Source organism: Erpetoichthys calabaricus, chromosome 12 (genome assembly GCF_900747795.2).
Source record: "Erpetoichthys calabaricus chromosome 12, fErpCal1.3, whole genome shotgun sequence".
Taxonomy (NCBI): domain Eukaryota; kingdom Metazoa; phylum Chordata; class Cladistia; order Polypteriformes; family Polypteridae; genus Erpetoichthys; species Erpetoichthys calabaricus.
In genome coordinates, this window is record NC_041405.2 from 152,134,631 (window position 1) to 152,155,431 (window position 20,801).

Here is a 20,801-nt window from a genome sequence, read left to right on the forward strand (position 1 = left end):
CACCCTCTCACGCTCACGCACACACACACACACAGAGACAGAGCCAGCCAGGCTGACCACAACAGCAGCAGCAGCAGCAGCAGAAGGAGCAGCAGCTCAGCTCCACTTCTTCTTCTCCTTCGCTCTCTTCTTTCATTTCTCAGCTCTTCGGAAGAGAGAAGGCCTTTCATTTTTTTTTTTAATCCCCCCAGCTCTGTCACCCCCTCCCGGCACCTCGTCATTTTTTTTTTTCTTCGTCTTCTTCAGAATCTGACTGGCGACTGGCTGCCTTGAAGCCCTGACCACCTCCCCCCCCACCGCCCCCCCACCCGGCTCCCATTTTGCTCCAGGCATTTGTGGCTGTAGCAGGGCCTGACCAACGCCAGAGGGGCTACTTTGCATTTTTGTTTTGGGAAGGTGGTAGTAGTGCTGGTGGTGGTGGTGGTTGTGGTGGGGGGGTGGGGGGGCCGAAGAGACAGCATTGAGCAGGGGGATCTGAAAGCAGAGGCAACCTGGACTTGTCGGACAGCTGAAGAAAGACTCCATTTCTGCTTTCTTTTCCTTGATTTTTTTTTTTACTCCCTCTTTTCAACTCTCCTTTTCCACAAAGGGGGACAACTACAGGAGGACAACGGCAGTGGTGGGGCACCCTTTGAAGCCAAAAGCAGAAGAGCAGACAACACTTCTCCGAACTTTCCTCATGCTTGGAGAAAGAGAGTGGAAGAAATTTGCCAGGCGAGGCCCTGTTAGGCTGCTTTTCACGGGAGTCGACTCGAGCTGCCATTTGATTTTATTTCAAGACCCCTCCTGATCTGGAATCAAAAAAAAAATACCCCAAATTTCCAAAAAGAACCTTCAATTTTTTTTTTTTTGTTGTTTTTTGCGCATCCAGGACATAACAAACTTCTCAGGGCTTACTGGTTCAAACGGACAACTTTAAAGATTTACTCACACCACTATTGACAAACTTTGTTACGGGACTGTGGAGATTTTGTTTTTGCGAAAAATTGGCAATTTTTTTTTTTTTACACTTTTCTTGTCCCGGATTTCATTTTTATTCTTTTAACTAGGACTGGACAAAATCTGCTCCGATTTTTATAAGCTTAAGTGCATCGAACCAAATACAGGATAAAGTTTATCTGCCGCTTATATTTTACGGGACAGGGAAATTTTTTTCCGCAACTGCAAGAAGGAAAAATTGACAGATTTGCGTCTCTTTCGTTTCTTTTCTGTTGGGGTGGCTCACTGTTACTCAGATATCATCGGGTGAAGATTAGCAACGAAAAGTTCCAAATTTTGTGTGAATATTTTCACGGAAGGGAAATATTGAACCGTTCGATATAAACAATTTTAACACCCGGGATTATTGCTGTGCCAACTGCTCCTGGTCAGGCGACGTTACATTCTGTTCATGCCGGGAAGAAACACTGAAGGACATTCTAAATCTGGGATCTTCTTTGACCTCCTTCAGCTCTCTTTTGACCCCACTTCAGCCCTGTTCTTTTCAGTTCGGAGCGGGCGAGAAGTTGTGAAAGTCACATTGGCTGACTGATTGTTTTTCCTCCACTTTGGGTGCAGAGAACAGGTCAAACTTGTTTGCTCAGCTCGGAGGTGCAGAAAGGGGGAGAAAATCGGCTTCATTTGTTTCTTTAGTCGGGTGCTTTTTGTTTTCCTTGCTTCTACAAAAAGGAGAAGGCGACACCTTGGCCTCACTGGCCTCTCTGACGGTGACAACAAATCCCCTCGGCTTTAGCGGTGCAGGAGAAGGGGGGGATAGAGAGAGAAAGAGAGAGAGAGAGAAAGAGAGAGAGAGAGAGGCCGGGCTCTTCGCCTCAGGAAGACCTGGCTGTAATTCATTGTTTCCTGTGGAAGACGGATCAGATCCGCTTCTTCACACTGGCACCCTGCCTCAACCAAAGTCCAAGAGCCGCGTGTTGGGGGGCTGCTCAGCGACGTCAGGGATCTACGGGTCAGCGGGCCCTTTCTGTTCCTTCTAAGAATTTGCTGAAAACGGTAAGTGGGGCCTTTGTGTTTTCCTAATGTTTGTGAAAGTAGCAGCAAAGGGAATTCAGTCTGGGTGAACATGTGGGGCAGGTAAACAAAGCGGACCGGGAATGAGGGTCACGTTATGCCTGTGCCCGCCCGCCGCAGTATGTCCTGAATGTTTACTTTACATTTCTAACAAATTAAGTTTAGTGGTGGTATGGTGGCAGGGCGGTTAGCACTGCTGGCATAAAAGGTTCAGATTCTTGGCTTGGGCATTGCCTGTGTGGAGTTTGCACATTCTGACCAGTGACCCATCCAATCATCTTCTAAACCCGCTTATTCTGAGAAGGGTCACCCATCCCAGCATGCAAGGAACAACCCCTGAGCAGGATGCCAGTTCCTCCCAGGGTGAACACACAAACACATGGATTCTTCTCCAAATTCCCCAGCTTTTCTCGTACAGGATAGGTGCTGTGGTGGTCCCCATGTGAGTGAAGTCATGAATATTGTGAAGATGCCAACGGCTGGGGTTAAGGGTCAAATTTGGGCATGCAAGTATGAGTGAATGAGGGTCTGTGGATGAATGGGTCCTGAGATGGACTGGCTGGTTTCTGCCATGCGCACAGTGCGAGTCTCTATGACCCTGAGCTGAATAAATATTTAAATTTATTTATTTGGCTGATGCCTTTATCTAAGGTGACTTACAATATTTATGATACAATTGGTTCCATTTCTTTTGGTTTTCCAATTGGAGCCCAGGCAGGTGAAGTGACTTGCTCAGGGTCACACAGTGTCAGTGGTGGGATTTGAACCCACAACCTCAGGGGTTAAGGCCCAAAGCCCTAATCATTTTGCTACCTACAATGTCTAAATAGGTTAGATAATGGATGGATGGATGGATGGATGGATGGACGGACGGATGGACGGACGGACGGACTTTAGTTTCTGATGTATCTAATCATATGATTGGCTATGTACGCCTCAGGCTGTCTCAGGCACCGTCCACTCTGCTTTACCCTTTCACGTTGATAAAGAGTGGTCCTTCAGTCTCCACCCTGGACACGCCAACTTGGACTTGGATGTAGCGGGTCTCAGAGTGTGTTTTATGGATGTACATGTGTGCTGTATATATAGTCGACAATGTGTGCTTATAATATTTACTTAGTCAATTTAGTCACATTAATCAATCAGTTATGTACTGTAACACTTTAGCGGCATTATCAGCCTACAGCCATGCCACATGTACTTCAGAAAGAGCTCATCCACCAGAAGCTCAGCACATTCAGGCAAAAAGGAGATGTTGGTATGGCCACTGTGGGGGGGGGGGGGGTTACAGAATGGGGGGGTTTGGGGGTGCTTACCCTCTGGTCTGAATGTGGATGCCAAGGCCCCCAAAGCAGTGACACCCTGCTGTAAAAATGGGACCGTCCTTCAGATGTGATGTAAAACTGAGATCCTCACTCCCTGTAGTCATTGAAGACCCCTTTTTAAGGAGCAGGGTGCATCCCAATATCCAGGCTGAATTGCACTCAACAGCCTAGACATTCTAGCCCCCTTATCATCTCCTGCCTCTAATTGTCTAACTTCTCTCACCCCTTCACCACCTAACAACTCACGTATGGTGAATGTACTGACACAACAATGGCTGCCGTCGCATCACCCAGATGGATGCTACACATTGGTGGTGGCTGAAGTGGCTCCACACTCACCATGGAAAAGTGCTTTGAGTGGTGAGAAAAGTGCTATATACGTGTAAAGAATTATTATTATTATTATTATTATTAATATTATTTTCACAAAGAGCAATTTATCACAGGTCTGCATTTCAATCCCTGAGACCTTCTTTCTTTCTTTCTTTCTTTCTTAGAATGAATAGGATTTCTAAATTATTACAGTTTATATGAGGTATTTTATATCATGCCTTTCACTCTATCTATCTATCTATCTATCTATCTATCTATCTATCTATCTATCTATCTATCTATCTATCTATCTATCTATCTACAGTGCATCCGTAAAGTATTCACAGCACATCACTTTTTCCACATTTTGTTATGTTACAGCCTTATTCCAAAATGGATTAAATTCATTTTTTTCCTCAGAATTCTACACACAACACCCCATAATGACAACGTGAAAAAAGTTTGCTTGAGATTTTTGCAAATTTATTAAAAATAAAAAAACTGAGAAATCCCATGTCCATAAGTATTCACAGCCTTTGCTGAATACTTTGTCGATGCACCTTTGGCAGCAATTCCAGCCTCAAGTCTTGTTGAATATGATGCCACAAGCTTGGCACACCTATCCTTGGCCAGTTTCGCCCATTCCTCATTGCAGCACCTCTCAAGCTCCATCAGGTTGGATGGGAAGCGTCGGTGCACAGCCATTTTAAGATCTCTCCAGAGATGTTCAATCAGATTCAAGTCTGGGCTCTGGTTGGGCCACTCAAGGACATTCACAGAGTTGTCCAGAAGCCACTCCTTTGATATCTTGGCTGTGTGCTTAGGGTCGTTGTCCTGCTGAAAGATGAACCGTCGCCCCAGTCTGAGGTCAAGAGCGCTCTGGAGCAGGTTTTCATCCAGGATGTCTCTGTACATTGCTGCAGTCATCTTTCCCTTTATCCTGACTAGTCTCCCAGTTCCTGCCGCTGAAAAACATCCCCACAGCATGATGCTGCCACCACCATGCTTCACTGTAGGGATGGTATTGGCCTGGTGATGAGCGGTGCCTGGTTTCCTCCAAACGTGACGCCTGGCATTCACACCAAAGAGTTCAATCTTTGTCTCATCAGACCAGAGAATTTTCTTTCTCATGGTCTGAGAGTCCTTCAGGTGCCTTTTGGCAAACTCCAGGCGGGCTGCCATGTGCCTTTTACTAAGGAGTGGCTTCCGTCTGGCCACTCTACCATACAGGCCTGATTGGTGGATTGCTGCAGAGATGGTTGTCCTTCTGGAAGGTTCTCCTCTCTCCACAGGGGACGTCTGGAGCTCTGACAGAGTGACCATCGGGTTCTTGGTTAACTCCCTGACTAAGGCCCTTCTCCCCCAATCGCTCAGTTGAGATGGCCAGCCAGCTCTAGGAAGAGTCCTGGTGGTTTCGAACTTCTTCCACTTATGGATGATGGAGGCCACTGTGCTCATTGGGACCTTCAAAGCAACAGAAATTTTTCTGTAACCTTCCCCAGATTTGTGCCTTGAGACAATCCTGTCTCGGAGGTCTACAGACAATTCCTTTGACTTCATGCTTGGTTTGTGCTCTTGACATGAACTGTCAACAGTGGGACCTTATATAGACAGGTGTGTGCCTTTCCAAATCATGTCCAGTCAACTGAATTTACCACAGGTGGACTCCAATGAAGCTGCAGAAACATCTCAAGGATGATCAGGGGAAACAGGATGCACCTGAGCTTAATTTGGAGCTTCATGGCAAAGGCTGTGAATACTTATGTACATGTGCTTTCTCAGTTTTTTTATTTTTAATAAATTTGCAAAAATCTCAAGTAAACTTTTTTCACGTTGTCATTATGGGGTGTTGTGTGTAGAATTCTGAGGAAAAAAATTAATTTAATCCATTTTGAAATAAGGCTGTCACAGGTGGCGCAGTGGTAGTGCTGCTGCTTTGCAGTAAGGAGACTGGAAGATTGTGGGTTTGCTTCCCGGTTCCTCCCTGTGTGGATAGCGCTTTGAGTACTGAAAAAAGCACTATATAAATGTAATGAATTATTATTATTATAACAAAATGTGGAAAAAGTGATGCGCTGTGAATACTTTCCGGATGCACTCACTCTATCTATCTATCTATCTATCTATCTATCTATCTATCTATCTATCTATCTATCTATCTATCTATCTATCTATCTATCTATCTATCTATCTAAAGATGTTACGATATTCTTCATACAAACATAAGAGACTTGACTAACAAGATTAGACCATGCAGTCCATGTACGCCCGTTTGTTTCGCTGATAGCTCAACTTTCCCAACATCTCATCCAGATCCATGTTAAACGTTGTCTGGGGTCCTGCTACTTTGTTCCCCTGGAATGTCACTATTTTGAAGAAAGAAAGAAAGAAAGAAAGAAAGAAAGAAAGAAAGAAAGAAAGAAAGAAAGAAAGAAAGAAAGAAAGAAAGAAAGAAAGAAAGAAAGAAAGAAAGAAAGAAAGAAAGAAAGAAAGAAAGGGGAGAGATCAGTACTTGAAATGCAAGTCTGTAATTAAATTGTGTTTAGATAGATAGATAGATAGATAGATAGATAGATAGATAGATAGATAGATAGATAGATAGATAGATAGATAGATAGATGTATTGTATTATATTCAGTGCCTGGCTTTGTCTCTCATTGCGATTCCTTAAACTGTATGACATTAGTGTTCAGTCCAAAGCAACATGCTGCCAGTGTTTTTTACTACATAAATAAACCAATCTTGTCAAATATGTGTAGGAAAGAACACACAATCTGATACTAATTATGAACACTACTTGGTATCACGAAGTGCTGCGTCAGTGTTTTACTCAGTTTCACTAATGTAATTTGCCTCTGGTAGGATTTATTTAAATATTACCTTATTTTTAAAGACTGCTTATATTTCGTAGTGGGACTTTTTCAGGGCACATTTTAAAATAGCTTATTATCTTTTAACCTGTTGTTGTTGTCATTCAATCAATCAATCAATCAATCAATCAATGAATATTTTGCTGTATATACAGTGCCATTCATAATGTTTGGCAAAAAGATATTTTTGTTTCCTTGATTTCCCCCTCTGCTCCACAGTTTAAAATTACAAATCCAACAATTCAGACTTTGTGATTAAAGTGCACATGGCAGACTTTTATTGAAGGGGATCTGCAGACATTCCAGTCACACAACCCTTTTTCTACACGGTCCCCCCATTTCAGGGCACCATAATGTTTGGGACAATTTGCATCACAGGTGTTTGTGATTCCTCAGGTGGGTTTCATGGCTCCATAAGATACCTCGACTTGCTTCTGCCCTTTGAAGTCTGCAGCTGTCATTGATAAGCATGAGGGCAAGAGCTGTGCCAATGCAAGTCAAAGAAGCCATCATGAGGCTGAAAAACAAGAATAAAACCATTAGAGACATCAGGAAGACCTTAGGATGACCAAAATCAACTGACTAGAATATCATGAAGAAGAAAGAACACACTGGTGGGCTCAGTAATCACAAAGGGACTGGTAGGCCAAAGGAAGACCTCCACTGCTGAGGACAGAAGAATCCTCAATATGGTCAAGAAAAACAACAAATGCCTGTCTGACAGATCATATACAGTCTTTAAGAGGAGATGTGTGTGTCATAGATGGCTATCAGCAGAAGACTTCATGAACAGAAACACAGAGAACACACTACAAGATGGAGACCCCAAAAACAGGATGGCCAGATTACAGTTTGATAAAAAGGACTTCAAAGAGCCTGTAGGCTTCTGGGAAAAAGGTCTTGTGGGCAGATGAGACAAAGATGAACCTCATCAGAGTGATGGCGAGAGCAAAGTGTGGAGACGACAAGAAACCACCTAAGAGCCAAAGCAGACCACCTCATCTGTTAAACATGGTGGTGCTGGGGGTGTTATGGCTTGGGCATGTATGGCTGCCACAGTTCCTGGCATGCTTCTCTTCACTGATGATGGAACTTCTGACTGCAGAATGAATTCTGATGTGTGTAGAAACATCTGATCTGCTCGATTCCCAGTAGATGCCTCCAAACTCAGTGGACGGCACTTCATCCTACAACAAGATGATGAGCCAAACAGGCTTCTGAGGCGACACAGGAGTTTATCAAAGCTAAAAAATAGAAAATTCTTGAATGGTCAAGCCAGTCACCCAATTTAAATCCAACTGAGTAGGCTTTCCATATGCTCAGGAGAAAACTTAAGGGGACAAACCCCCCGAAACAAGCAGGAGCTGAAGATGACTGCACGAGAGGCTTGGCAGATGATCACCAGAGAAGACCCCCAGCACCTGGTGATGTCTGTGAATCTCAGAATTCAAGTAGCCGTTGCATGTGAGGGATATACGACAAAGAACTAAATATGACAACGACTTTAACACTCCTGCCATTGCTGTGTCCACACATTATGGTGCCCAGAAATGGGGGGGGCCGTGTAGAAAAAGTGTGGTGCGACCAAAATGTGGGAAAATCCCCTTCAATGGAAGAATGCAATGTGCACTTTAATTACGATGTCTGAATTGTTTGATTTGTAGTTTTAAACTGTCGGAGCAGAGGGGTAAACATGAAGAAATGTGTCCTGGTCCCAAACCTTATGGAGGGCTCTGTATAAACACTACATGATTGGTTAATTAATAGACAACAAATTGTTTCAGTCTTTCAAAATTTAATGACTTATTTATAAATACTGTTACACTTTTTCATGAGATTATTTATTTCAGAATCCATCCATCCATTATCCAACCCGCTATATCCTAATCTACAGGGTCACGGGGGTCTGTTGGAGCCAATCCCAGCCAACACAGGGTGCAAGGCAGGAAACAAATCCCGGGCAAGGTGCCAACCCACCACAGGGCATACACACTAGGGACAATTCAGGATCGCCAATGCACTTAACCTGCATGTCTTTGGACTATGGGAGGAAACCCATGCAGACACGGGGAGAACATGCAAACTCCACACAGGGAGGACCCGGGAAGCAAACCCAGGTCTTCTAACTGCGAGGCAGCAGTGCTACCCACTGAGCCACCCTTATTTCAGAATGACATTCAGTTTTGGTACACGTGGTGTTCCATCCGCTCCTGCCAATCGAGATCACCAACCTAATGTTATACCCCCTGACTCTGACAGTCCAGTGGTCTTTTTAAATCGCGGGGGACACGCAACCAAATTTGATCATTTGGCACAGTCACAACAGTAGCGAACTCGAGTTAACTAGCAGAATATTAGCAGCAATGTTACCTCACGGCTTCCTCGACTCCTTGCAACCCAAGGGAGTCGACTTATAAAATGGCAGTTTGTCGTAGAACTTGGAGATGCTCGCATTTTGATTTTTGGAATTGCCGTTCCTTGCTTTGTTTTTTCCTCTTTCACTCCTTTCACCCCATTTGGAAAAAACCCACCAGTTGCTCTAAAGAAACCACCATGAGTAAAGAAGCTGATTCATGGTGGCTGTAGAATTTTCTGTCATGTACAGGTCAGGTCAGGTCAGGTCCGGTTGGAGAGCCTGCACTGGTACATTGTGTTGCCGTGCCCACCACACGATAAAACAGCTCAGGATCCTGGTTGGCAACCCCCCAGGCAAACACGCAGTCTAGTCTCATGCTCAGGAAACGACCCTCTATCTACCACAACCAGGTGTTACGTGGGCATCCCCTTGGCCTGGTCCATCTACTTGGGTCCTCAACTATGATGATCCTACGAGCCGGATCACCCTTGGGTAATCGCCTCACTTGGCCATAGTGCCGTAACTGACGCTCCCTCACAATGCAGGTCATGTGCTTCATTCAGGACCCTGTGAGCAACACAAAGTCACACCAACGGTACCCCAGGACTCTCTGAAGAGACACAGTACTGAAGGAGTCCAGTCTTCATCTCAGGTCACTGGATAGCGTCCATGACTCACAACCATTGAGCAAAACAGGGAGCACCAGGACTCTAAAGACTCTTCGTGTACGCGACAGAAATTTTAATTTGTATATTTCATTTGTATATTTAGTATTTTATGGACACTAACTGCTTATTATGCTTCCTTTTTTTACCACCAGTGGTTTGGTGGTAGGTCAAATGACCTACATGAACCCCCACCACTCGCCACCCTTCTACACCCCTGCATCCATAAAGACTGTGACAAGGCTCTCAATAACATCAACCATAAGAATCAGCCTACAACTCTTAATTTTATATTACACTTTTCATACTTTACAGTGTCACCGTCCTTATTGTCAAATGTGGGCAGTGTGAGTCCACCATCTTAATAAATGTACCAAGACCCTGACACAGATGATTTTTCTTTCCAGTTGGGGAGCCGTGCTGGATCTCTAGGACTGCACTTCAATTCCTCAGGGGAGAGAGATGGCCATGGTGAGCGGCGGATGGGGTGACCCAAACGGAGACACAAATGGCCTGGGAGATAAGGGGTACCTGCGCGAGGACGACGATGGGTCCCCTCAGGCCGGTGGCAGTGATGTGGAGCCCGGAGAGGATGACAAGGGCTGTGTGGTGGACTGCGTGGTGTGCGGGGACAAGTCGAGCGGGAAACATTATGGAGTCTTCACCTGTGAGGGCTGCAAAAGCTTCTTCAAGAGGAGCATCCGACGCAACCTCAACTATACCTGCAGGTAAGACGGTGCACACTTTGAAGTTTTTTGGTTATATAAAGTATAAGAAAGGGAGAAAAGTAGATAACGTTGCACCTAAGGTTGACTTCTTCATCAGGTTTGAAGCCCATCAGTTCTGACTTGATGATAAAGTGTTGAAGGTCTTTATAAAAGGAGATGGACATGGTCATTATGGAGGTCAAAATGGAGGCTAACATTCAGAGCTTTGTTTCTTTCCTTTGGACAACAAGGTGGCACAGCAGCACTGTGCTTCACAATGAGGAGACCATTATTTTTATCCTGGGAGGAATAGATGATGCACAAAATACCCTTGAGCATGGGAAAGGCGCTATATAAATAAAATTTATTATTATTAATTTATTTAGTAGTTGAAGAAAAACATGACAGCCTTTAAGAAGTATAGTCATGTGACGATTTATGGCCGACGAACTTGAGGCTCTTCATACTTAAGACCCATGTTCCCGCTAAATGTTTTTTTTACTGATTGAGCAGTTGTGAATAATAGATGAGCTGCTACTTTCCATTCACGACCGATTTCTTAAATCCCACCACACTACATGAAGCTTTGATGTAACAAAAACCGCAAAGCACCGACACGTGAATGCCTAGAGTGGGATTGTCCACTATGTAGTATCGATTGATCGCAGTGAAGCACTGGCACATGAACGACAGGCGGCTCCCCAGAGGAGTTTCAGGAGCACAGCTGATTGTGGCATTTCTAAAGTGCTACATGTGAGGAGGAGTGAGCGGCGAGACGACAGCTGAGCGGAAGTTCAAATGGCCGCTGGTCTCTGCTGTCCTCTAAGAGTAGTTAACGTATGCGCACATGTGACCCACACCAAACCCACACTGCCTCACAGTTCACTCTGTGACAGACATACAGCCAAATTTTCAGTCCCGAGTGGAGCTGTATGTTGGCGCATGACTCTGTCTGGATGAGATACTGTGACAGCTGGGCTACCACTATGGAATCTTTAGATAATATATAATAATCTTTTACAGTTTACTGCAAGCATTTACTGTATATATGAAGCCATAACAGAATGAATTATTAAACACAAGGAAAAGGATTGAATGTAACTCAAGGTTAAAGAAAATGTAACTTAAAGCTGAAAACATGTGAGGTCTCTGCCTCATCGTCTTGTCTTAGAGAAGCTACCAGCGTAATTTACCAAGGTTAGAATGAGTTAAATAAGTAATGAACACCCCTTTAGATAAACAGGGATAAACTGGTGGGAAAGCCCAAACAACCCCCTATAAAGCGGCGCTGAGATCAATGGGACAATCACAAAGCGATGTTCAGAATCATTGGGAGAATCGACAGGAGTCAGAAATTATTGGTGGTGTTAGTTGATTGGAGGAGGTGATAAAGTTCAGCATATTAAGAGTTGCATGACGTGATGATTAGATGAGGTGGTGGTAGTTAGAAAAAAAGTATAAAAGCAGATAAATTGTTTAATTGATTGCTTTACTCCGTGGACTGAAACATTTCTGCATGACTCTGTGCAAGTAAAGAAAAGTTCTGTATTCTCATGTGGGCTCCGTGACTGCCGTCTTTGAAGATGGAGGAAAGATTTATTGTTTTCCACGACATTAGCTAAAAAGACAAGCTTGAAGGGCTGAATGGTCTCCTCTTGCTTGTCAGATATCATATGTTCTTTAAAATGTCTTGAATGGGCTTTGGATCATGCAATGAAAATGAATGAAAGAAAGAATGAATAAACGAATGAATGAATTTACTTTATTGTCATTTAATCCATACAACAAGAGGTGCATAGCTGGACGAAATTGCGTTTCACCAGGCTCAATGTGCGAACACAAAGATAACTAGATTTCAGGTGCTCTCCACCATCCACTCTCTCAACTTTAACTACAAGGGGAGACAGTGGAGATGGCTGAGCAATGCAAATATCTGGAAACAAACAGTTGAGAGCGAACTAAACTTTGATCTTAACGCAGCACAAATCTGTAAAAAAAGGGCAGTCACGACTTTTCGTTCTTAGGAAATTCAACTGTTTGGAAGTGGACAAAACCGTAATAAGTCCTTTATTGAATCCACTGTTACATTTGCTTTTAGCTGTTAGTTTGGGGAAAAAAACTCATTGTATAATAATAACAATGATAATAATAATATTCATAATAATATTGTTATAATAATAATAAAAATAATAATTATTATCTGCGGTGGGTTGGCACCCTGCCCGGGATTGGTTCCTGTCTTGTGTCCTGTGTTGGCTGGGATTGGCTCCAGCAGACCCCTGTGACCCTGTGTTCGGATTCAGTGGGTTGGAAAATGGATGGATGGATAATTATTATTATCCTCATTATCATCATCATCATCATAATAATCCATCCATCCATCCATTATCCAACCCACTATATCCTAACTATAGGGTCATGGGGGTCTGCTGGAGCCAATCCCACCCAGTACAGGGCGCAAGACAGGAACAAATCCCGGGCAGGGCACCAGCCCACCACAGGGCACACACACACCAAGTACACACTAGGGACAATTTAGGATCGCCAATCCACCTCATAATAATAATAATAATAATTATTATTATTTTTTTATTATTATTATTATAATCATCATCATCATCATCATCAAAGGGAACCCTTACACACCCACACCCAATTTCCATTTCTCATACACATGACGCTAAGCACGTTCAGGCTCAGACAGTACTTGGATGGGAGGCCATCTACTAGGAAAAGTTTGGGTTGCTGCTGGAGGTGGTGTTGGTGATGACATCGGGGGGTGGGTTGCAGTTGTGGTGCTTACTCTCTGGTCTGAATGTGGAAGCCAAGGCCCCCAGTGCAGTGATGACACCGTGCTGTAAAAATGGGACCATCCTTCAGATGTGATGTAAAACTGTGATCCTCACTCCCTGTAGTCATAGAAGACCCCTTTTTTAGGAGCAGGGTTCATCGCAACATCCAGGCTGAATTGCACTCAATAGCCAAGTCATTCTGGCCCCCTTATCATCTCCTGCCTCTAATTGTCTAACTTCTCTCACCCCTTCACCACCTAACAACTCAAGTATGGTGAACGTACTGGCACAAAAATGGCTGCCGTCGCATCACCCAGGTGGATGCTGCACATTGGTGGTGGCTGAAGTGGCTCCACACTCACTATGGAAAAGTGCAATATATATGTATAGAATTATTATTATTATTATCATTGTCATCATCATCATCATTATTAGCTGAAATACCTGGCATTGCCCGGGAAGAAAATAAAGTCAGTCAGTCAGTCATTTTCCAACCCGCTATATCCTAACTACAGGGTCACTGGGGTCTGCTGGAGCCAATCCCAGCCAGCACAGGGCACAAGGTACAAATCCTGGGCAGAGTGCCATCCCACCGCAGGGTGCGCACACGCACACACCCACTAGGGACAATTTAAGATCACCAATGCACCTAGCCTGCATGTCTTTGGACTGTGGGAGGAAACCCACGCAGACATTGGGAGAACATGCAAACTCCACGCAGGGAGGACCCTGGAAGCGAACCACAGGTCACCTTACTGTGAGGCAGCAGCACCACCATGCCACCCGGAAAATAAAGTTTTGTTTGAGAAAACTATAATTAAAAAAAAACACAACTTTAAAAATAAAAACAAATTAACAAACAATGAAGACTCACTTTCGCTTGCCCTAGTGGCTGAATCTCTGAATCTTCGAGACGCAAGTCTGGCTTCTCTTCCAATTGAAATTCATTTCGCAGAATCCTACTGATTCCAAAAGATTTGATTTTAAAGAGGCTACAATTTCCGGTTCGTTTGGCTTTTGCCATATCGATGAATAAATCTCAAGGACTAATCGCGGAATACGTTCAAGGTAGTGTAAAAACGTTTGGTGGTGTAGTAATAAGTTTTGACATGCAGAATTTTATTAAAATAAATTAATATTATTATTACATTGATTCTGCGGTGGGTTGGCACCCTGCCCAGGATTGGTTCCCTGCCTTGTGCCCTGTGTTGGCTGGGATTGGCTCCAGCAGACCCCCGTGACCCTGTGTTCGGATTCAGCGGGTTGGAAAATGGATGGATGGATGGATTACGTTGATTTAATTCTATTACCACTACTACATTGTTACAATAAGAATAATACAAAATGAACATATAGTTAACAAAAACAAACATTAAACAACAAACGGATTTTTCATGATAAAACTGTCAGTTGCTTTTACGAAGCACACCAGAAAGGTTTCGAGCATCAACTGGATGATAACATACATACAAGAGCGCATGATTGTTACAGTCTGCTTTATATATAAGATTATTATTATTATTATTATTCAGATCCATTAAATTCAATTTTGGGGGCCACACAAGATGAGATTTTATCCCGGCAGCCACAGGAAGCAATCCTGGGGGTCTTGGTAGTCCAGCACATGGCACACTCACTCACATATCCAGCCTCATTCACGCAGGGCCACTTTTAGATTTGCCATTAAGCTGGATGAGCACACGTTTGGGGTGAGGGAGAAACATCAAACTATCCAGGGGTGAAAGCCACACAAACACAGAAAGAACACCCAGCATGCTGTTCAGCTCAGCATAGCGCATCATTTCAAAACTATTGTGCAGATCTGGAAGTCAAAGCGCTGCTCCCAACTGCATGCAACATTTGGAAATGTCCTCCATGTATCCATTCTTGTCCGTGAAAATGGCCAGATGCTTCTCAGACCCCGACCGCTGGCACACTGAGTCCCAGGAGCCGCACAGCAGCAGCGGCACAATGATCTGCTAATGTGCTGATGGCAGCTAGTGGGGAGAGGCAAAATTCCTCAAGCTGATGTTTAGAATGGCAAGCATGTGGCACCTCGAGGGCGATGACTTGCTAAACATTACATTAATCCCTGATGCTGGTGAGCGTCTCTGTGTAGGCAGAGTGTTTGCGTCCCACCCACGTCCATACAGGGAGGTGCCATGGCAACCAGGTAGCATTTCACGATGTTCATGTACTGTTTTTGCATCTTGAATGGAAACAGCCCTGTGCATTCAGCTAAATACACATGAGGGATGAGCACAGGGAGAACACCAAGTACCCAGTAAAAGACAAACCAATGGGCCTGCAGCCTCTCCACTTCGGCCTATCAGACGGGGTGGCCGACCCTAAAGGACTACACAAGGCTCACACACCTCCTCCTGCCAGTCCTTCTTTCTCTCTCTTTTCTAACCAGGTGTTACCAGTCCGCTAATTTAAAAAAATTATTTTGAACTTAACAATGTTTCTTTTCTGGGAAATGCATGCATGGATTTAGAGGTTTTGAATGTCAGCAGACCTGTCGTTGAGAGGAACATTTCATCCAATCAGGCTGTTAAGCCTGTCCGTAAATTATTTATTTTTTTTATTGAGGGAAAAAAATACTCATTTGTATAAAATATACACAGCTGTAGATTTACAGTACAAACAACACAATAATTTATTTTTTGATGAATAGGTGACCTCTTAGCGTGTATGACTGCAGTTCTTATCCTGCCAGACTGACTGTGAATATGTAGGAGCTGGTGTGTACATCCACAGTCGCAGACCACTGATAAATACAGAGCAGAGTCTATTATTTTTAAACAATGATATTGTCCACCTTAATAAAAGGATATCTGTGTGTCCATCCAATTTCTATGTCTCTATCATTCCAACAGATGGCGCATTACAAACATTTGTAGTAATAAAATGCATTGCATTTGTCATTTCAACAAATGGTGCATCACAAACATTAACACTGCTTTTATGAATTCCCTTCCAAATGTCATATAAAAGAAACATATGCATTGTGGTTGTCATGCCAACAGATGGTGCATTACAGATATTTCTAGTAATGATTTGCCATGGTCTGGATTAAGCAGGTTAGAAAATGACATGACAATAAAACCATGCCAAAATGAAATGCACCATGTGAATATGCATTGCATTGCAATGTAGTTAACATGTTGGATTGCATTTAATTTTGACTCGAATAATCTTCTATAACAGAACACTTTGATCATACAATACAATTCCAGCTTTCCCTTATGAGCTCTATAAGATAGGACAAGTGTCTGTGCATCCATCTGATTGCTGTGTTGCTGTGATTTCAGACTGAAAAATGCAATGCATTTTATTGCTACACATGTTTGTGATGCACCATCTGTTGGAGTTAGAAATGCAACGCATTTTATTACTGCAACAGTTTGTGATGTGGCATCTGTTGGAATGACAAATGCAATGTAATTGATTGCTACAAATATTTGTGATACGCCACCTACTGAATTACAAATGCAATGCATTTAATTACTACAGATATTTGTGATGCACCATCTGTTGGAGATGCAAATGCAGTTTATTGGTACAAATGTTTGTGATATGCCATATGTTGGAATAACAAATGCAATGCATTTTATTAATAAAAACGTGTGTGATGTGGCATCTGTTGGAATGACAAATGCAATGTACTTTATTGCTACAAATATTTGTGATATGCCACCTACTGAGTTACAAATGCAATGCATTTAATTACTACATATATTTGTGATGCACCATCGGTTGGGGTTACAAATGCATTTTATTACTACAAATGTTTGTGATGTGCCATATGTTGGAATGACAAATGCTATACACTTTATTACTACAAATGTTTGTGATGCGCAATCTATTGGAGTTACAAATGCAATGCATTTTATTACTGCAAAAGTTTGTCATGCACCTTTGTTGGTGTTACAAATGCAATGCATTTTATTACTACACATATTTGTGATGCACCATCTGTTGGAGATGCAAATGCAGTTTATTGGTACAAATGTTTGTGATGTGCCATATGTTGGAATAACAAATGCAATGTACTTTATTGCTACAAATATTTGTGATATGCCACCTACTGAGTTACATATGCAGTGCATTTAATTACTACATATATTTGTGATGCACCATCTGTTGGAGTTACAAATGCATTTTATTACTACAAATGTTTGTGATGTGCCATATGTTGGAATGACAAATGCAATGCACTTTATTGCAGCAAATGTTTGTGATGCACAATCTATTGGAGTTACAAATGCAATGCATTTTATTACTGCAAAAGTTTGTCATGCACCATTTGTTGATGTTACAAATACAATGCATTTTATTACAACAAATATTTGTGATGCCCCATCTGTTGGAGTTACAAATGCATTTTATTGGTACAAATGTTTGCGATGTGCCATATGTTGGAATAACAAATGCAATGCATTTTATTACTACTGTACACACTTGCGTGATGTGGCATCTGTTGGAATGACAAATGCAATGTACTTTATCGCGAGAAATATTTGTGATATGCTACCTATTTGAGTTACAAATACAATGCATTTTATTACTACAAATGTTTGTGATGTGCCATATGTTGGAATGGCAAGTGCAATGCACTTTATTGCTGCAAATGTTTATGATGCACCATCTATTGGAGTTACAAATGCAATGCATTTTATTACTGCAAAATTTTGTGATGCACCATTTGTTGGAGTTACAAATGCAATGCATTTTTAATTGCTACATTAGAAAATATCATTCTGTCAACATACTGGCAGATAAAGTTCTTGAGCAAGACGGGTAGATGTGTGTAGAAAAACAAAAGAAATGGTTGAGATGAAAATGAAACAGAGGGTAAAACGAGACAGAAAAATATGTGGTCGAGAGAATAAGCAAAAGGTCAAAACCCAAAGCTACAGGCAACTATTTGCACAAGGCTTTTGGGGAGTGTTTAGTATCCACAGAGTGAATAAGGTAATGAATTCCTAGCCGAACTTGTATCCCGTTGTGTCATGACCACAGAGGTCACGACACTAGAAACACAGAGAAGCAGATTTAATGTTGGGATTTCAAGATGGTGGTGATTAGGGACCTAAAATGGCATCCAAGATGTTCAGGAGCAAAAAACACAACATCTAAACCATTAAGAGATTCAAGCAATTAATAAAAAGAATAGAATCCTTTGACTTCAAAAACCCCCAATACAAGTAAAATGATACTGTCCCGTTAAAAGGGTCATTGTAATAATAATAATATATTTTATTTATATAGTGCCTTTCCCATGAATATAGTTCCTATTTGGCACCATGGGCTGCTGCCTTCACTGTGCCATCACTCCATAGCCTTATTCTCTACCAGATTGTGCGGCATCCTTGGCACTGCTTGGTTACCTCCTTGGTAACCCTTTCCTCTTTGAATGTCCCTCGGTGAAATCCCGGGCATCCAGTGTACTTGTAGGGTGTATTGTGCCCCTGCCCCTGCCATAGTGCCCTTCCTTCTATACTGGCAATGTCACGGCCAGCTCTTGCTGTCTTCTTTTTTCTTTTCTGGTCTTTGCTGAGCTTTGCCCTGTGTCACCATTTCCTGCCTGCATTCCTTCAGTCCACCAAGCCACAGACAGCAATACATATTATCTACTTGTAACAAATGGGAATACTTTGGATTACTTTACTTTACTTTAGGCTCCATCCTTGTGATGATACAATGGAGAAGCATTCGTAGAGAATGGAGAGATTGTTGGATGAATAATTTCGGCTATAATCTTTTTCAAAAGGGAATTTAAAATGGCTCAATTGTATAACTGTACCAATCAATCCTCTCATTTCCACAGGTCCAACCGGGACTGCCAGATTGACCAGCACCATCGTAATCAATGCCAGTACTGCCGACTGAAAAAGTGTTTCCGGGTTGGGATGCGCAAAGAAGGTAAGGGCTTTGTGATGTTCCTTTGCCTTTTGCCATTGTGGGAATTGGAATGAGGGGGACGTGAATGATAAATGAACGTTTGGGGCTTTGGACAATGGATACATTAGATATCGACGCTCAAAGGGTAAAGACAGCACTGATGTTAAGGTGGTGTCATATTACACAAATTCTAGTCATAGGGTATGTCAAATGTGCTGATCCCTTTGTAAATCACAATCACCACTTGAAGATGGACACCCTCGATGCCAATCACCCTCATATAGATAGATAGATAGATAGATAGATAGATAGATAGATAGATAGATAGATAGATAGATAGATAGATAGATAGATAGATAGATAGATAGATAGATAGATAGATAGATACTTTATTAATCCCAATGGGAAATTCACATTCTCCAGCAGCAGCATACTGATACAATAAATAATATTAAATTAAAGAATGATAATAATGCAGGTGAAAAACAGACAATAATGTATAATGTTAAATGTTAACGTTACCCCCCCGGGTGGATATATATGCATATATATATATATATATATATATATATATGTATATACATATATATATGCAGTCACCATGCTGCAGGTGTTCATTGGCTGGTAGAGCAGCGTCCCACCTGACGTGTCGGGACCCCCTACCACCTGTAGTTAAGAGCATCTGCCTGCACTCCATAACTGAGCATTGTGGCATTATAGCGCCTCTTCTTTGCTTTCAGGGGGTCTGGGAAAGACGTAAGGTGCCAGCACCTGAGTGGGTAGACACTATCACCTGGCACGTGTAATCAATCAATCAATCATTTATAAAGAATTTTAAAACAACATAGAGTTGGGGCCTCGTCAAAAACAATTGTAAGACGCTAGAGGTCGCTGTTACCTCTTTCAAACCAACAGACAGATGCTGACACAGGGTATTCTTTTTATTCTTTTACTTCTTGAAATAGTGCCCAAAAGCACCTCTGCCACCATACACAGGCAAAACACCAATTATCAGCACAAATCTCTCCTCCAGTCCTCCCAGCAAGCTCTGTTCTACTCCCTCCCAACTCCGGCTCGCTTGCTGGGTCTCCACCAGTCCTTTTTATAGTCCTTGACCCGTGACATGTGAATTGTCAGCACTTCCGGGTCAGATGGAGACTTGTATTTTTCTTCAGCCCGGAAGTACTTCTGTGTTTCCGTCCCCGTGACTTCGGAGTACTGGCAGGCTATACGGAAAATAAAGATTCTCGGGTCCCACGGTACCCAGCAGAGCTGTGAAGCCAAACTCCAAATCCCATGGTGCCCTGCGGGTATCTGGGGTACCGCTGTGCTGCAGAGACATCTCCATCTGTCATCTGGGGGGAGAAGTAGTGTCCCTCAGAAACTGCTTTCCCCCCATCTTTCTCCTCAATGGGTGTCCTGGCCGTCCGCCACACAATGTGATGAATTACTTTATCCTTTAACTTACATTCATTGCTTTTTGGTATTTCTGGTCAGGATATTTTTCTCTTTCTCGTTTATTGGACAATTCTCTTTTTTCTTTTATTACGTGCAGCTCTTTTTTGCTCAATTTCTTTTTTTTTTTGATGTTCATTATTTACTTTCTCTATCGCGATTTAAAATTCGATGTTCGTGAATATGGAGTTTGCTTTTCTGCCTTGCCATCATAACTGACTGCGTTGAAGGCTGAGTTACTGTTGAGAGTGTCATGGGGCGGGGCCGAAGGAGGATGTGCGCAGAAAGAGTACTGATTGGGCGAGCGGTGTGGAGGGGCGTGGTCAAGTCTGAATAATGTGGCACAACGGAAAACTGAAACTTTTTTAATATAATAGAGAGATAACTTTTTATATAATAATT

At 42.6% G+C, this 20,801-nt stretch overlaps 1 protein-coding gene across 2 annotated transcripts in view; it reads left to right on the forward strand.

The window, feature by feature from the left end:
* Positions 1–426: 426 nt before the first annotated feature.
* LOC114662871 (nuclear receptor subfamily 2 group F member 6-like) overlaps positions 427–20,801 on the forward strand; it is a 42,848-nt gene continuing 22,473 nt past the window's right edge. The window contains exons 1-3 of one of the 2 annotated variants that reach the window (XM_028816580.2): positions 427–1,992; positions 9,946–10,266; positions 18,871–18,965. In XM_028816580.2, the coding sequence (XP_028672413.1) occupies positions 10,001–10,266; positions 18,871–18,965 (361 nt within the window). In that variant the 5' untranslated portion in view covers positions 427–1,992; positions 9,946–10,000. The remainder of the gene's footprint in view (positions 1,993–9,945; positions 10,267–18,870; positions 18,966–20,801) is intronic. The other variant, XM_028816579.2, reaches the window with a different exon arrangement.